Raw genomic sequence first — 14318 nt, 5'->3', positions numbered from 1 at the left:
CACTTTGGCACCCGGGAGAGGAGGAAGTGGTGAGCGCTGTTCACCCCACCTGGCCCTGTAGCGATATATGGCGCCGTATTATGGGGAAAGATGGGACGTCCTATCTTTCTCCCGGCAATGGAACGGCCCATTGTCGTCCATGGGGGATGTATTTACGTCGTATACACATTTGCCGTATATGCATCCCCCATACAGCAGTATGAGTTGTTGTAAAAAAAATTGATTTTTACATACAGCTTTTCTATTTCCGAGATTTCCGATTGTAGCTTTAAGAGTGGATATCTCCAGTCTAATGAAGCATCCATACACATTCCAGACTCTCATGTTTAATGTGAAACCTTTGTGTTTCTAGGTGCCAGGGTTCAGGTAATGTAAGTGGTTGAAATGTGCCCCCACCAGACTGTCCACTGAATACAGAATGTAGAAGCAGCTGCAGGAAAGACTTGGCTTACAATTTGCAGAATTCTAGAAATACATGCACCCTCTGCATCTCTAGCTGAATTTGGGGAAAGGGTGATGGAATGATGCTGTACATATTTATAACATATTTTGGTAAAAGTTTATTCAGTTTTACTAATTATAAAACTAGACGATAGATGACTTCATTTTTATGACTAAGGTTTTTTTATAAAGATAAAAATATGTACACAAAACTGTCCTATCAAGTTAGTCTCACATGTCATGAAAAAAAACTAAGTAAAAATTGTTACTAAATTTGAAGCTTTTTTTTTTAATCAAAACTTTTTATTGAACATTTTTTAACAATTTTACATGCATTTGCCCTCTTCCCCCACCCACTCACAGACAGACACCCCCTTCCCTCCCCGAACAGATATTTGAAGCTTTTCCAAAGATACTGTCATTTAAGAAGTGCAATGGAACTGCAAAAATTAACCAGGGCCTATGGACAGTATTAACTGCCCTAAGGGGTTAATGTTGAAGTACAGAGTGATTGTCAATGATTCCATAAGGAAAAAATTGGTGTATCACTACATCCAAGATATGTTGGGGATTCGTATGATTAGGATTCTATGTTTGGCCCTGTTCTACTGTTGTTATTGTTCAGTGGAATGTATAGTTCCCCATATACAGCTGTATGTCCCAATTATCCTCCAGAACTTTTTTTAAAATGAATGTATTCATAAATATTGGGGGATGGATGACACGGCTAGCTATGTTTCCTGCATGTGGAATGGCACTATAATGACATCTATCTTATTCTATCCTAGGTGGATACATCTAGACTGTGAAAAATGTGCAGACTATATAGATGATCAGTGGAAAGACGATTACATCTGCACGTTATGTAAGCAATCTGAAGTGGAGGACGAAGTAGGGGAATGTATGGAAATGGAGGTTGCGGAATCTGAACCCAGTAAGTTTTTCCTCTACCTGATGCTACGACTATAATACTATGGAGATGTCATGATTTTTCTGCAGACATGTCTGTGATGATTCTGCCATAAGAAATGACAGAGGATGGGAAAGAAATGTTCAGCCCAGGTCATGTCCATGTGTTGGTAGCCTTTGGCTATGTTCACCTGTTGCAGGTTCTGAGCAGATTTTACACCCGGATTGCAGAAAATCTGCAACATAGGACCGTAACATTGAAGTGAATGTATAAAATGCAAATAATCCAGCTCCACGGACACTCGGGGTTGTAGATAAAAACGTGATATTTACTTTATTGAAGTACAAAAAGGAGGTATACAGCCAAGCAGAGGGAAACACACACAGCCACGGCTACGGTCTACGCGTTTCGGAAAACTCCTTAATCATTACCTGATTGGGCATGTAAGCAGGTGTGAATAAATCCCAACTACCTGCAGTCACATGACCTGTTAAATTTACACAGGAAACATATACATATAAAATCTAATACAAATAGTGTTACACATATATAAAAATGGGATAACAACAACTATGGAATAGCAAAGAAAAAAAGATGTTGATAACAGAGAGAGTTGGAGGATAATCAATAAGCTTTTAGATTTCATATATCATGTCTTGCCTTTTATTTAGTCCTTGTGGCACTCTTGTGGCTAGAGAAAAAATCCAAAAACAAAAACACTCTCTGTTTGGACGCCATAGATATGTTTAATGCCTGTTTAATTTTAACATCTGATAAATGTCGCCTGATTCTTATTTTTAAGGCACCTGTAGTGCACCCCACATATTGAACCTGGCACTCCTTACATGTGATACAATATACCACATATGTTGTGTTACAGTTTATAAAGCTTTTTATTTTGAAAGATTGATGTGTGACTGCAGAGATTACTTTGTCTGTGGAGTGCACATATTTGCAGCACGTGCAGATGTTCGGTCATAACATCTGCATGTGTTGCAAATATGTGGGATTTATTCACACCTGCTCACATGCCCAATCAGGTCATGATTAAGGAGTTTTCCAAAACGCATTGACCATAGCCGTGGCTCTGTGTGTGTGTTTCCCTCTGCTTGGCTGTATACCTCCTTTTTGTACTTCAATAAAGAAAATATCACGTTTTTATCTACAACCGGAGTGTCCGTGGAGCTGGATTATTTGTATTTTATATATTTCTTGGACTTGGAACAAAGAGAATGCTTGGACTCCTGGTCATATACTGCTGTGCCTCCAGGTGAGCTGACTTCCACTTTTCTACATATATCGATTGAAGTGAATGTGGTTTGGAAAAGATAATGTAGACCATGTGGAAAATTTGTATAATTGTATCCATGGTGATTTTTTACATGTCAATCCAAAACGCGTGCGGATCGCCTTAAAGGGAGCCTACCATCAGGAATGTACCTATTAAGGTCGATCAGCCCTAAACTAACTTTTTCTAATCCTATAACACTTTCTAACCTGATGTAAACCTTATCTAACTAATATGCAAATTCCAAGCAGATTCTACTGGGGCGTGGGGTAGCCTCTCCAAGCTACCTGAGCACCTCAGGTTGATTTACATATTTTTAGAACGTTATTTGCTTGGCAATACCGGAGCCTTGGATTTAGCTAGAACCTGTTCCGTCATCCCCTAGAGCAGTGATGGATAACCTTTTAGAGCCTGAGTGCCCAAACTTCAACCAAAAGTCACTTATTTATTGCAAAGTGCCAGCACAGCAATTAAAGCGGTAATTTTATTTATCCTTTATTCTTTGACAATTCTTTGTCAATCGTTCAGCCTCCTAAGGACACCAACACAGTTGAAAGGAGGAGGGAAAATTTGTCTATCATTGTAGGAAGATTCTGCAGGAAGATTCTTTGAGTCCTGTCTGGTGAACCTCATTCTGGGTTGATGGCCTGGGTACCCACAAAGAGTGCTGCCTCTGGCACCTGTGCCATAGGTTCGCCACCACTGCCCTAGAGGTAACAGGCATCCATATTGGGACTGTCTGCCACCGATAATCTGGTGATAGATGACCATTTAAAACCCTTTGCTCCACACAGTGGAGCAAAACTTGTAACAATTGGTATCATTAGTTTTGGTGCCCATTATGCGAATAAGCCCCGTTACTGTCAGGTGGGGGTTTCTGGGCTGCACCACCCACCTGATTGCCTTGACCTGACCTGAGAAGAAAGACAAAATGAGATAATTTACATACTGAATGCTCTTCTTAACATGTGGTTATAAACCTTGAGTCAGAGGCATCTGGAAAGACCTCTGGCGTTGTAATGATTTGTATGATGATATTGAATTATCTCTGCTTTTATTAATGTAGCATGCACAGATGAGGTAGAAGTGGATACAGGTGGACAAATGACATTTCAGGAAGAAGCACTTAATCCCGATGATCACGTTCCCGCTGCGGCAGTAATGTGTCCTGAGGAAGGTAGGCTGCCTTCATTATTTACACATTGTAAAGAGTCTCTGTAGGAAACAGATGATTTATGTCCACAACCCCGCATCTTCCAAAGTGCAGAGTTTACCAACTGTTTCCTTCTATTTCTATACTGTAGAGTTTTTGTATAACTCCTTAGCATCGCTGGCTCTCTTGCTTCTTCTGACATAGTTCTAACAGCTGCACATCACTTGGCCGTGTCATCTATGTGTCCTCACCCTTTACTTTCAGTGTTAGACATAGCAGCTGGGTCAGGGGGTCTGAAAGTGGAAGGGTTCTAGTTCATTAGGGAAAGGACACACAGGAGCTGGTAGGGGAGGGAGAAACTGTATAGGGGTGAATCACAGAGGATGTGTATCATTGTACAGGAGGAGGAGACGGCTCAGAACAAGGGAGCAGATGTCCTGCATGAGCTGTAGATCCAGGACTCGAAGACCTCACGTTCCAAGGGCAAAAAACTTCTTAAATTTTATCACAGGTCCAAAAGAAAGCGGTGAAGATTGCACTCAGTGATTTGTAACAAATATTTTGCCCATCGCCTATGCAGTCCCATAGTCTATGCAGTAAAGTTTAGGCCATATGAGGGTGAATATAAAGTTTCCTGTTTGGCTGTCTGGAGCCGCGAGGCATGTGACCCCCGGGCAGCAGGACTTGGGACTTCTTGTGACCTGCTGATTTCTGGTGGATGGAGCTGGTTGTGTGGATGTATCATTTTGACCTCCTGCACCCTGGCTCCCAACAAACTTAAAGGAAATCTACCGACAAAAACCAGGGGCACTTACTCATAGATCCAGGCACCGTGGCTGTGGTTATCTTCTTATATTTATCCTTCCTTATAAAATCCACTTTTAAAATTATGCTAATTAGTTTGAAAAGCTCCCTCAGCACTTCCACCCTCTTCCTGCTTCAATCTCGCGACAACAGTACACAGAGGAACGAGAAAGTGCTAAGCTTGGAGAGAATAAGATAGTGTAACACCTGTGAAGCTACAGCATGGAGGGGCTCTGGTAGCAGCACCCAGGGTCCTTTTGGCTCTTAAGCCAAAGTTTTAGAAGGAAGTTGAGTTTTAGAAGGAACAAGGTCAAGACGAGATAACCAGTCACAGTACCTAGTTGTATACGTCAATGGTTTATCATGATGAATTGTGTTAATAGATTTCCTTTACAGGCTGATAACTTTAGTAAAACTCTTCCTTTGCCTTGTAGGGACACCAGAGCACAATGATAAAGAAGACCTGGGGACAGACATTCCCTGCGACACAGAAGCAGACAGTATGGACATATCTCATTCAGACCCCATGCACATGGTATCAGAAGAGGATTTAGAAATGGCTGCGAGTGAGAAGACACTGACACGGCAGCTGCTAGGTCTTCATGATGGAGCAGATCTACACCAAGGATCTGGAAGCCCAACTGAGGATAGGGGCGCACCACATGCCCTTGAGGAATCTTGTCAATCGCCTTCAAAGTTTGAGCTTGCAGCCGATCCTAATTTAGAAGAGCACTTTGATTTGACTAGGGGTCACGAACACATTTCACAAAAAAAGGATGAGCCAATGGTTTCGGAAACGTCTGGTCTTCACCACTTGGGAACTACTCCTAATAGTGAGACTTCTACCGAAATGAGCTCACCTGCAGGGCACAAAAGTCTTAAGTCTCCTACTGGTATGGAGTCTCCTGCCACCTCCGTGGACACCAGTAAGACCAGCGTGTCGTCCTCCCCTGCAGTCTCCATCGACTTTCTTTCTTCGAACGATTTATTTCAGAGTCCTACTCCGGCACATAGTTATAGCACAGCAAATGCCTTTCAAACCACATTTATATCTGTAACTCCAAAAATTGGCATGGGTAAGCCAGCTATCACCAAAAGAAAGTTTTCTCCTGGCAGACCGAGATCAAGACAGGTAAATGCTCCTCATATTACTTAGTATTTTTTTTTCATGATTTACTCTTAAAGGGGAGCTCCAATCTGGCATATCACTAGTGTATGCTGTTGCTTTATGATCAGCGGGGAAACGGTGAAAAGGTCACAGTTCCAGATGTTAGACCCCACCGATCATAGAGGGCCCACCGATCCCTTTGGACCAAAAGGGTGAATGTTATGATCTTTGTTTACTGGAATTTTGTCTTTTTTTTTAAAGCCAATTATAACAAAAGAAACTGGCTTTTCCCCTCCTCTTCTTACATTTTCCTCTTTCCTTATTTTCATCTTTTGCATCCGTACAGACCAAAATTATTATTTTGAAGAAAATCCTACAGTCAGGTTTCTGCTTTAAAGGAAATCTACCATTTGCTTTTATGCATTGTGAACCAAACCTACTTTGAGAATGCTGTAGCTACACTCATGAAGGATCATATCTTGTTTAATCCTTGAACTGAGTGGTTTTTCTGAAAAACAATTATAGAATTCAGAACCTTGGGAAAGCTTTGTGCAGAATGGCTGCCGTACAACAGCAGCTGCGGGCTGGTGCAGAGTTTGATAACTTCTGCCTCTCAGACAACACAGTGATGACGTATTCTTGGCTTATGCTGGGCAGGACAAGGCTGGAGCATAATTAGGATAAGAGGAGAACCGCCGGTGCAGCCGCAGGAGCGACAGAGCCTCATTATCATAATTTTATAATAGTTTTTTCAGCAAAACCACTCGGTTCAGGGATTAAACAAAATGTGTGTCTGCATCAGTGTAGCTACAGCATTCTCAAGGCATGTTTGGTTCATAATGCACAACAGCAAATGGTAGATTTCCCTTTACTATTAGTGCTGCTAGATAGATCCAAGCAGTGTGGTTAGAGCTATGTGAATCATGAGCTATGTGAATAAGTAGCTCTGCCGCTTAAGTTTACTTAGAAAATTATGTTCCTTCTTCCAGCACAGCACAAAAACTCAGAGGCGGCAAGATTTCGGGCAGAAGGATCAGGGAGGCAAAGAACATTTGCCTGGAGGGCGTGTAGTAGCCACAGTACCCAGAGCCCCTCAGGGCTCTGGTGATCCCCGCCAATGCACTTGTGCTTAATTAACATAAAAATAAAGTTTATTTTCTAAGTAAACTAAAAGAGCAGAGCTCCTAATACACATATAACACTAATCATGTTTTTGGGATCTACCCAGTAGTGTAATTAGTGGAAATCTGACTTTAGTTTTCCTTTTAACCTAGCATTGTACAATTTTCTCTTACATCGCTTTTGATGGAAAGGGAACCTATTGGCGTGAAGTTACACATACTCCCTGTTACATAGTGGGATTGGGAATATTTAGGACATACATTTCTCACATCTCTGTTCGTTCTTTATCGATGTCCTCTTCTATACTTAGGTCCTGTTTCAGCCTTTTTATTATTAGTGTGGGGAGAAGTCTCCATGGGTGACTCTGCAACGTCTCCAGACCTGCTTGCTTGATGGGTCTCTCCATCTTATCACATGGCTGTGTGGCCTGTGAGCTAGCCACAATATCTGGTGGTGTGTATGAAGCCTGAGGAGATACTTTTCCATTCCACTTGGTCATAGGAAGCTGCAGTAGAGCCACCCATTGGACACTTTCTGCCGTGCCCAGCTAATTTTTGCTGGATATAAGAGCGCCATATAGTAAGTTCTTCTAAAGACTCTTTTGGTACTTCATGCTAATAATTTGGGCAGTGTCTAGCCTCAGGCAGGTTCTGAATGAATTCGAATAGTAGAAGATGCAGCAGGAGAAAACGCTATCCAGTACAAAAAAAAAGCTGCTGCTGCTCCAGTTTCCATATTTTGTGTCATTTTTGTTTGTGATTTCTCTTATTTGATGATTTGGTCTGTGGAGTAACTTCTGGGCTCCTCTCTGTAATCCCTGGCATTGTAATGCTGTCTTTTCTGATGAGTGATGATTTATTACTAATGTGTTAATATTCTACTTATTGGTTACATAGGAAGGGGGGGGGGCATCAAATAATAATCCATGTATATTATAGATTTGTGTGCACCTGTATCATAGACCACCACATCCAGGAGAACGCTTTATGAATAGGTGACTGTTCATGTGCAGGACTCCGTCCGATCCTTAAAAAGTTATAGATTATAATTGAGAGTGTGAATATTTTGGAATATATTTTTTAATTTTTGGAAATCACCTAGATGCTAAGAAAAAAGACAGCAGTGCATCTCCTGCATGACGTCACCCAGCGCCAGGGAAGCCCCTGTATCATATCTTAACCGTTCATATTGGTTGTCAACCTTGACAGGGGAATAACCAAAATCGGCCTCATAGAAGATCTATAAAACAGTTGTGCTTACCTTTATCCTAGTGGTACCTTCATCCTAGTTCTGAGTAGCCAAATCGCCACCATATGTTATTACACGGAGGTCTTGGCCATGAAGATAGTGGGTTAATGCCAGGGACATATGAAAAATGTCACAATTTCTTTATAAGCGAGAATTTAGAGGCTACATATATGAGCGGATAAGATGGAGATGTGGCCTTTCCTGAATCCCATAGAGAGACCCCGATAACCCTGGCATTTAAAGGGGATTCCTGGACCAATTTTGAGATTGGTGGGTCCTATGTTTTTGATAACCCGCAGGAACACCATTTACTCCTTTAGCAGCAGGACACTGTGCTGTATCTTGTAGGACGACCACCTCCAATCTAGTCCTCCTACCATGGATCTTGTATTTCTTGTGATTGGCTCATCTTAGCCCCCCGCGTCTTCTACATCTGTGCATGAGCATTGAAAGTAATGTGAGCGCCCCCTGCCATTGCTCGGAGGTGTCATCATCCCGTCTTGCTTATCTACATGTTTCTTTTGCGCTGAGTTATTAAAGAAACACGCCAGAGGATGCTGATATATTGTATTGTGACCACCGTCCTTCACCAGATCAGTTTTTCTTGTGTTCCCTTTAGTATTTCAGTTTACCTCTATGTCTCTGGGTCCTTCTGCACACTCCTTTCTGCAGATATTATAGCCCACGTGTTACATCGTCTGGGATTTATCATGTATATCGGACCAGAAGTGCTCAGGATATTGGGTATCGCTGCTCTTTGCATGGACCTGAATGGAGCGGCAGGACACATACTCAACCTGTAGCTTCATTCAGTTAGTGAGACTGGGACCCTCTCGTGATCATGGGGTTCAAAGCAGTATGACCCCCACCAATCAGATTGCTATTCACTATCCCCGGGATTGTGGATAATTATCTAACTTGGTGTAACCCCTTTAAGAACAATGTACATTGGGCTATAAAAGAAAATGGAGAAATGTAGCAACCATTCAATTTCACTATTTCTGGGTATTCCCACCGGCAACATTAATAGCATATCCATAATCATCAAGTAGTTACAAGTCATTAAACTGGGACCTGCAACCCCCTCAAGACTGCTGTCACCTGAAGTGACAGGGGATGAGTGCCCTTCTTCTCTCCATAGGAAGCTGAGTGGCCTTTCTAAAAATAGGAAGTATTTGTGGCACAGCCGTTCTGCTCTTCGCATCGTGTCAAGATGTAATAGACCCCTATAGACCGCAATCACGTCCCCCAATACGGCCTTGTGCATGAGTCCATGTATGGTAAAAACAGCTGGTGCACCCCCGTTAGTAATTAAAATCACATCGGCTGTTTTTTTGGATCCTTAAAGGGGTTGTCCACTTTCAGCAAATTATTGAAATGGTTCGTGTAAGGAAAAGTTGTACAATTTTCCCATATACTTTTTGTATCAATTCCTTGCAGGTTTCTAGATCTCTGCTTGCTGTCATTCTATAGGAAGTTTCTATGTTTACTTCCAGTGGACAGAAATCTGTCCCTGGTCACACAGGCACGCGGCTCATTAGTATTAGTGAGATTAATCAGAGCCGTGTGATATAATGAGTTGTGCACCTGTGTGACCATGGACAGATTTCTATGGACTGGAAGTACCATATTTTCCGGACTATAAGGCGCACTTAAAAGCCTTGGATTTCCTTGGAAATCCAAAGTGCTCCTTATAGTCCGGTGCACCCTATGTATGGCACAGGGCAGCGGACCTACTTACATAGGTCCCCGCTACCGGAGACAGCAGATCTCCAGCGGGAACTGCAGACCACGCGGCACGAACAACTTCTGCCGCGTGGTCTGCAGTTCCCGCTGGAGATCTGCTGTCTCCGGTAGCGGGGACCTATGTAAGTATGGTCCGCTGCCCTCCTCCACCTCCCCCTCACCTTCCCCACTCACCTTCCCCGCGTCGCCGCGTCTCTTCTCCGCGTCGCGTCCCGTCGGGTCTCCGTTCCGCCCCCGGACCTCCGCCACGCCCCCGACCCTGCGCCTTATAGTCCGATGCGCCTTATATATGGAATTATTACATATATAAGGCACATCGGACTAATGCGCCTTATATTCCGGTGCGCCTAATGGCCCGGAAAATACGGTAAACACAGATGCTTCCTATAGAGCAGTGCTCGTGAACCTTTTGGAGATAGCGTGCCAAAGCCACAACCAAAACCCACTAGTATGTCGCAAAGTGCCAAAATGACAATTTAAGCAGTGACTTATTGATCCCTGCTATATCGTAATCCCCTGAAGAGGAAGAAGCAAGGGACCCAGAACAGGAGCTCAAATGACAATCCATCTCTATCCACACCACCTTGTTCCTCCTGTAGTCCTGGCAGCCAAGGATGTCACTTAAAAATAGCGCTGAGCATGGCACGTCCTGGGCTGTACTGGACCACAGGAGAAAGCCTTGAGTCGTATCTGGCAAACTGTGTGTTGGGGTGAAGGCATGGGTGCCCACAGAAAGGGCTCTAAGTGCCACCTCTGGCACCCGTGCCATAGGTTCGCCACCACTGCTATAGAGGGACAACAAGCAGAAAACATTAAGGAATTGATACAGAAAGTATATTGGAAAACTGTATAACTTTTCCTTACACAAACCATATCAATTAATTGCTGAAAGTAGACAACCCCTTTAATCGAAAAATCTGATTTTGGTTGAATGGTCCCTGCTCTTTTTCTCTGTATTCTCTACATTCATAGACATATGAGGTTAAAACGAAATAATCTACAGAAAAGCGGCCCCTGACTACTACACAGACCACAGCAGAGAGTCCGCTCCTGGCCGTGTCCGAGCTGCAGCGCCCCGGTGCATGTCGTGCTATGTCTCCGATTATTGTGCCAGTCTCATTGTCTACATTTGCTTGGCTTTTCTAACCCTTTATGTTGCTGGCTTTTTTTTTTGTGTTTGCTGAGTTTATACATATATTTTCTCACCTGCCATGTCTTAGGGCACTTGGAGTACCAATAATACAGTGAGCCCACCTTCCTGGTCAGCCGATGGCTCAGAAGGTTGGGACATTTGTAAGTCCAGACAGCTGCTCGGCAATCCATTATGGAGCATCAAAGTGGTAAATAAGTTGCATTTCTACTTCTGTTATCGTGTTATCTGTAGATCTGGTCTCTTCCTCCCGCTTCTTACATGTGTGTGCACTTCAGGACGTTACGCCTCCTTTACGCCTAGTCTTGCAAGCTTTGGCCCCTGTTGCTTGAGTTTCTCTCCGATTTCTTTTAAAAGACCTCTTAGACCTCTCTTTTGAGCGGCTATTGTAGCTTTTTTTGTCTTTGTTTTGCTTAGCAGCTTAAATAAATGTAAGTATAAATGTTCTGTTCCATTCCTTTAATATTTTTACAAAATATATTGAATCTTTGACTATATATCTGATATACTATTAGTGACCGCCGACATAGCCGATAAAACCTTCATGTCAAATCCACAGTAAAAATCTGCAGCTTGTCATACGGTAATCCACACGCTGCGGTTAGGAATCGGCGACGTGTTTGTGTTATGTGAAAGGGGCGGTGTAAAAGCTTCTCCCCGGCATTGTACTGCACATTGCTGTGAATTTTTTTTTTTTTTACAATATTGTAAACCTGATAAATCTCAATGCAATCCTTTAAAGGAAATCTACAATCCTAACCAAACATGATAAACCAGGCTGTGGAAATCCTCTCCGTGATGTAGCATCAGTCTGTTACACTGTGCAGGAGCACTTTCCCCATTCCCCATGGTGTGACATTACAGCAGGCAGTGTGACAGCCTTTGAAGTTACAGCACAGATGGGCTTTTAGAAGCAAGGAGGCCATGGATAGCAAATATTACCACAATCATGGTGCCTGGATCTATGAGTATGTGTCCCTGGTTTATCATGATGGATTTGGACAATAGATTTCCTTTAAAGGACATCTACCACCAAGATCAAGGATAGTAAACGAAGCACACTGACATACTGGTGTGTGCCCCATCTATCAGGATCTGCTCTTCTTTTAGGTTCTTATGGCCTCGTTTCAAGGAAAAAAAGGCTTTAAAAATTACGCAAAAAAAGCCTAAGGGGCTCCCCTCGGGCTCATTTGAATAATCTTTAAAGCCTAAATTGCCGTCACATAGGAAGCTAAAAAAAAAAAAGAGCGGATCCTGATCCAGTATGTCAGTGTGCTTGGTTTACAATCCTTGATCCTTGAGGTAGAAGTCCTTTAATGTAAAAATCAAATATTTGGAAAATGCATTTCCTTTATATATAAAAGGTTTTCGCAGACTTATCTTTCCCATCCAAAAATGTGCAAAAGGTACCCCAGTTATTTGAATGATATTGGGGCTCTGAACTTTAGAAGGATCCTACCCCGACCTAAGTTTTGTTCAATTTTGGCCAAGTAGATTGTACTTAAACTGATGCGATCATATGTAACCCCGGGAAGACACAAGGCCACATGGAAGTGTTGAGAAGTGATTCATTTGGGAAAATATTCCTTAGTTACACCAACTGGGTCTTTCTAGATCTCTGCTTGCTGTCCTTGAATTTTTTTTTTTACTTCCTGAGAGTAATCAGAGCTGTCTGATATAACGAGCACACCTGAGTGAAGTTGGCCCCCCCACCTTGTTCAAATCAAACTAAATTGGTGTCAAACGTTTGTGCTACGTTTGTGCTGGTTTGTGCAGCAGAAATTTTTGTTTGTGCCGCCATCGTTTTCGAGATTTTAATGAAAGTTTACAAAGGTCATCAGAGGTCAACCAGCCCCCCCACATTGCCCAAATCAAACAAAACTGGTGCCGAACAATTCTGCTACGTTTGTGCTGGTTTGTGCTGCGCAAATTTTTGTTTGTGCCGCTTTTGTTTTGAATATATGAACAAAAATTTAAAGTTCAAAAGTTCAAGTAGCCCCCCCACATTAACCGAATCAAACAAAATTGGTGTCAAACGTTAGTGCTACGTTTGTGCTGGTTTGTGCAGCAAAAATTTTTGTTTGTGCCGCTATAATTTTTAAGGTATGTTCAGGTGTTTGAGGTATTTAGGATGAACTGGTAAAAAACAAACCTAGTGACACTTCCCTGGTTTGATCACCAGGGGGAGCTGGCAAACACATTGTACTTTGGAAGAAATGAACTCTGGTGACCTCTGCAAAAAAGTATGAATATATTAAAAATGATAGCGGCACAAACGAAAATTTTTGCTGCACAAACCAGCACAAACATAGCACTAACGTTTGACACCCGTTTTGTTTGATTCGGTTAATGTGGGGGGGCTGCTTGAACTTTTGAACTTTAATTTTTTGTTCATATATTCAAAACAAAAGCAGCACAAACAAAAATTTGCGCAGCACAAACCAGCACAAACGTAGCAGAATTGTTCGGCGCCAGTTTTGTTTGATTTGGGCAATGTGGGGGGGCTGGTTGACCTCTGATGACCTCTGGAAACTTTCATTAAAATCTTAAAAACGATAGTGGCACAAACGAAAATTTCTGCTGCACAAACCAGCACAAACGTAGCACAAACGTTTGACACCAATTTTGTTTGATTTGAACAAGGTGGGGGGGCCAACTTCACTCAGGTAACGAGCACTGCACCTGTGTGACATCACATGACCAGGGATATAACGAGCCGCGCACCTGTGTGACCTCACGTGACCAGGGACCTGGTTTTATCCACAGGGATTGAAAAATGAAGCTCCCTGTTGAATAACAGCAAGCAGAGATCTAGGAAACAAGGAGGAATTGATACAGAATGTAGATTGAAAAACTGTATAACTTTTCATTACACAGACAATATCCATGTATGTGCTGAGTGTGTGCAGCCCCTTTAAAGTCTGAAGCTTGTGGTCGCAGCTCTGCAGTGTAGTATAAGCTAGAACTCTGAATCGGTGGATAAGTTTCTCTACTTTCTGTATAGATCTTTTCTTTTTTTTTTTCCTTTGATCCTTTTGCCATTCAGCGAGATGGAAAGTGCCATTAAGCAGATGTCAGCGTTCTGTTTAGTGCTTTTTTAGGACCACCTTGACCTTTTGTTGCCATTTTTTACAAGAATCTTAATGGATGCCTATAGGACTCTCCGGCTTCTTACAGGCTGGAGACCTATTCTCTGCAGGCGGTATAACAATAGTCGCCAACATGGAAGCGAATACATTAATAGTCCTTCAAGTTTTCTTCTATTATCTCCACAATAGCCCCACATACTGCGGAAGAGAGATTTTTTTTTTTTTAAGAGTTTTTATCTTGATTGAAACTTTTATCAAT

The 14318-nt window shown here is 42.4% G+C and overlaps 1 protein-coding gene across 9 annotated transcripts in view; it reads left to right on the top strand.

The window, feature by feature from the left end:
• The window catches only part of KMT2C (lysine methyltransferase 2C), a 124632-nt gene that overhangs the window by 56427 nt on the left and 53887 nt on the right, over positions 1–14318 (top strand). For 8 of the 9 annotated variants that reach the window (XM_072153916.1, XM_072153914.1, XM_072153919.1 and 5 more), the window contains exons 11-14: positions 1230–1375; positions 3706–3816; positions 5031–5728; positions 11041–11160. In XM_072153916.1, coding sequence (XP_072010017.1) covers positions 1230–1375; positions 3706–3816; positions 5031–5728; positions 11041–11160 — 1075 coding nt within the window. The remainder of the gene's footprint in view (positions 1–1229; positions 1376–3705; positions 3817–5030; positions 5729–11040; positions 11161–14318) is intronic. The other variant, XM_072153918.1, reaches the window with a different exon arrangement.

Source organism: Engystomops pustulosus, chromosome 5, assembly GCF_040894005.1.
Source record: "Engystomops pustulosus chromosome 5, aEngPut4.maternal, whole genome shotgun sequence".
Taxonomy (NCBI): domain Eukaryota; kingdom Metazoa; phylum Chordata; class Amphibia; order Anura; family Leptodactylidae; genus Engystomops; species Engystomops pustulosus.
Note: the sequence above shows the minus strand (reverse complement) of the source record. Positions and strands in the feature narration are given on the sequence as shown.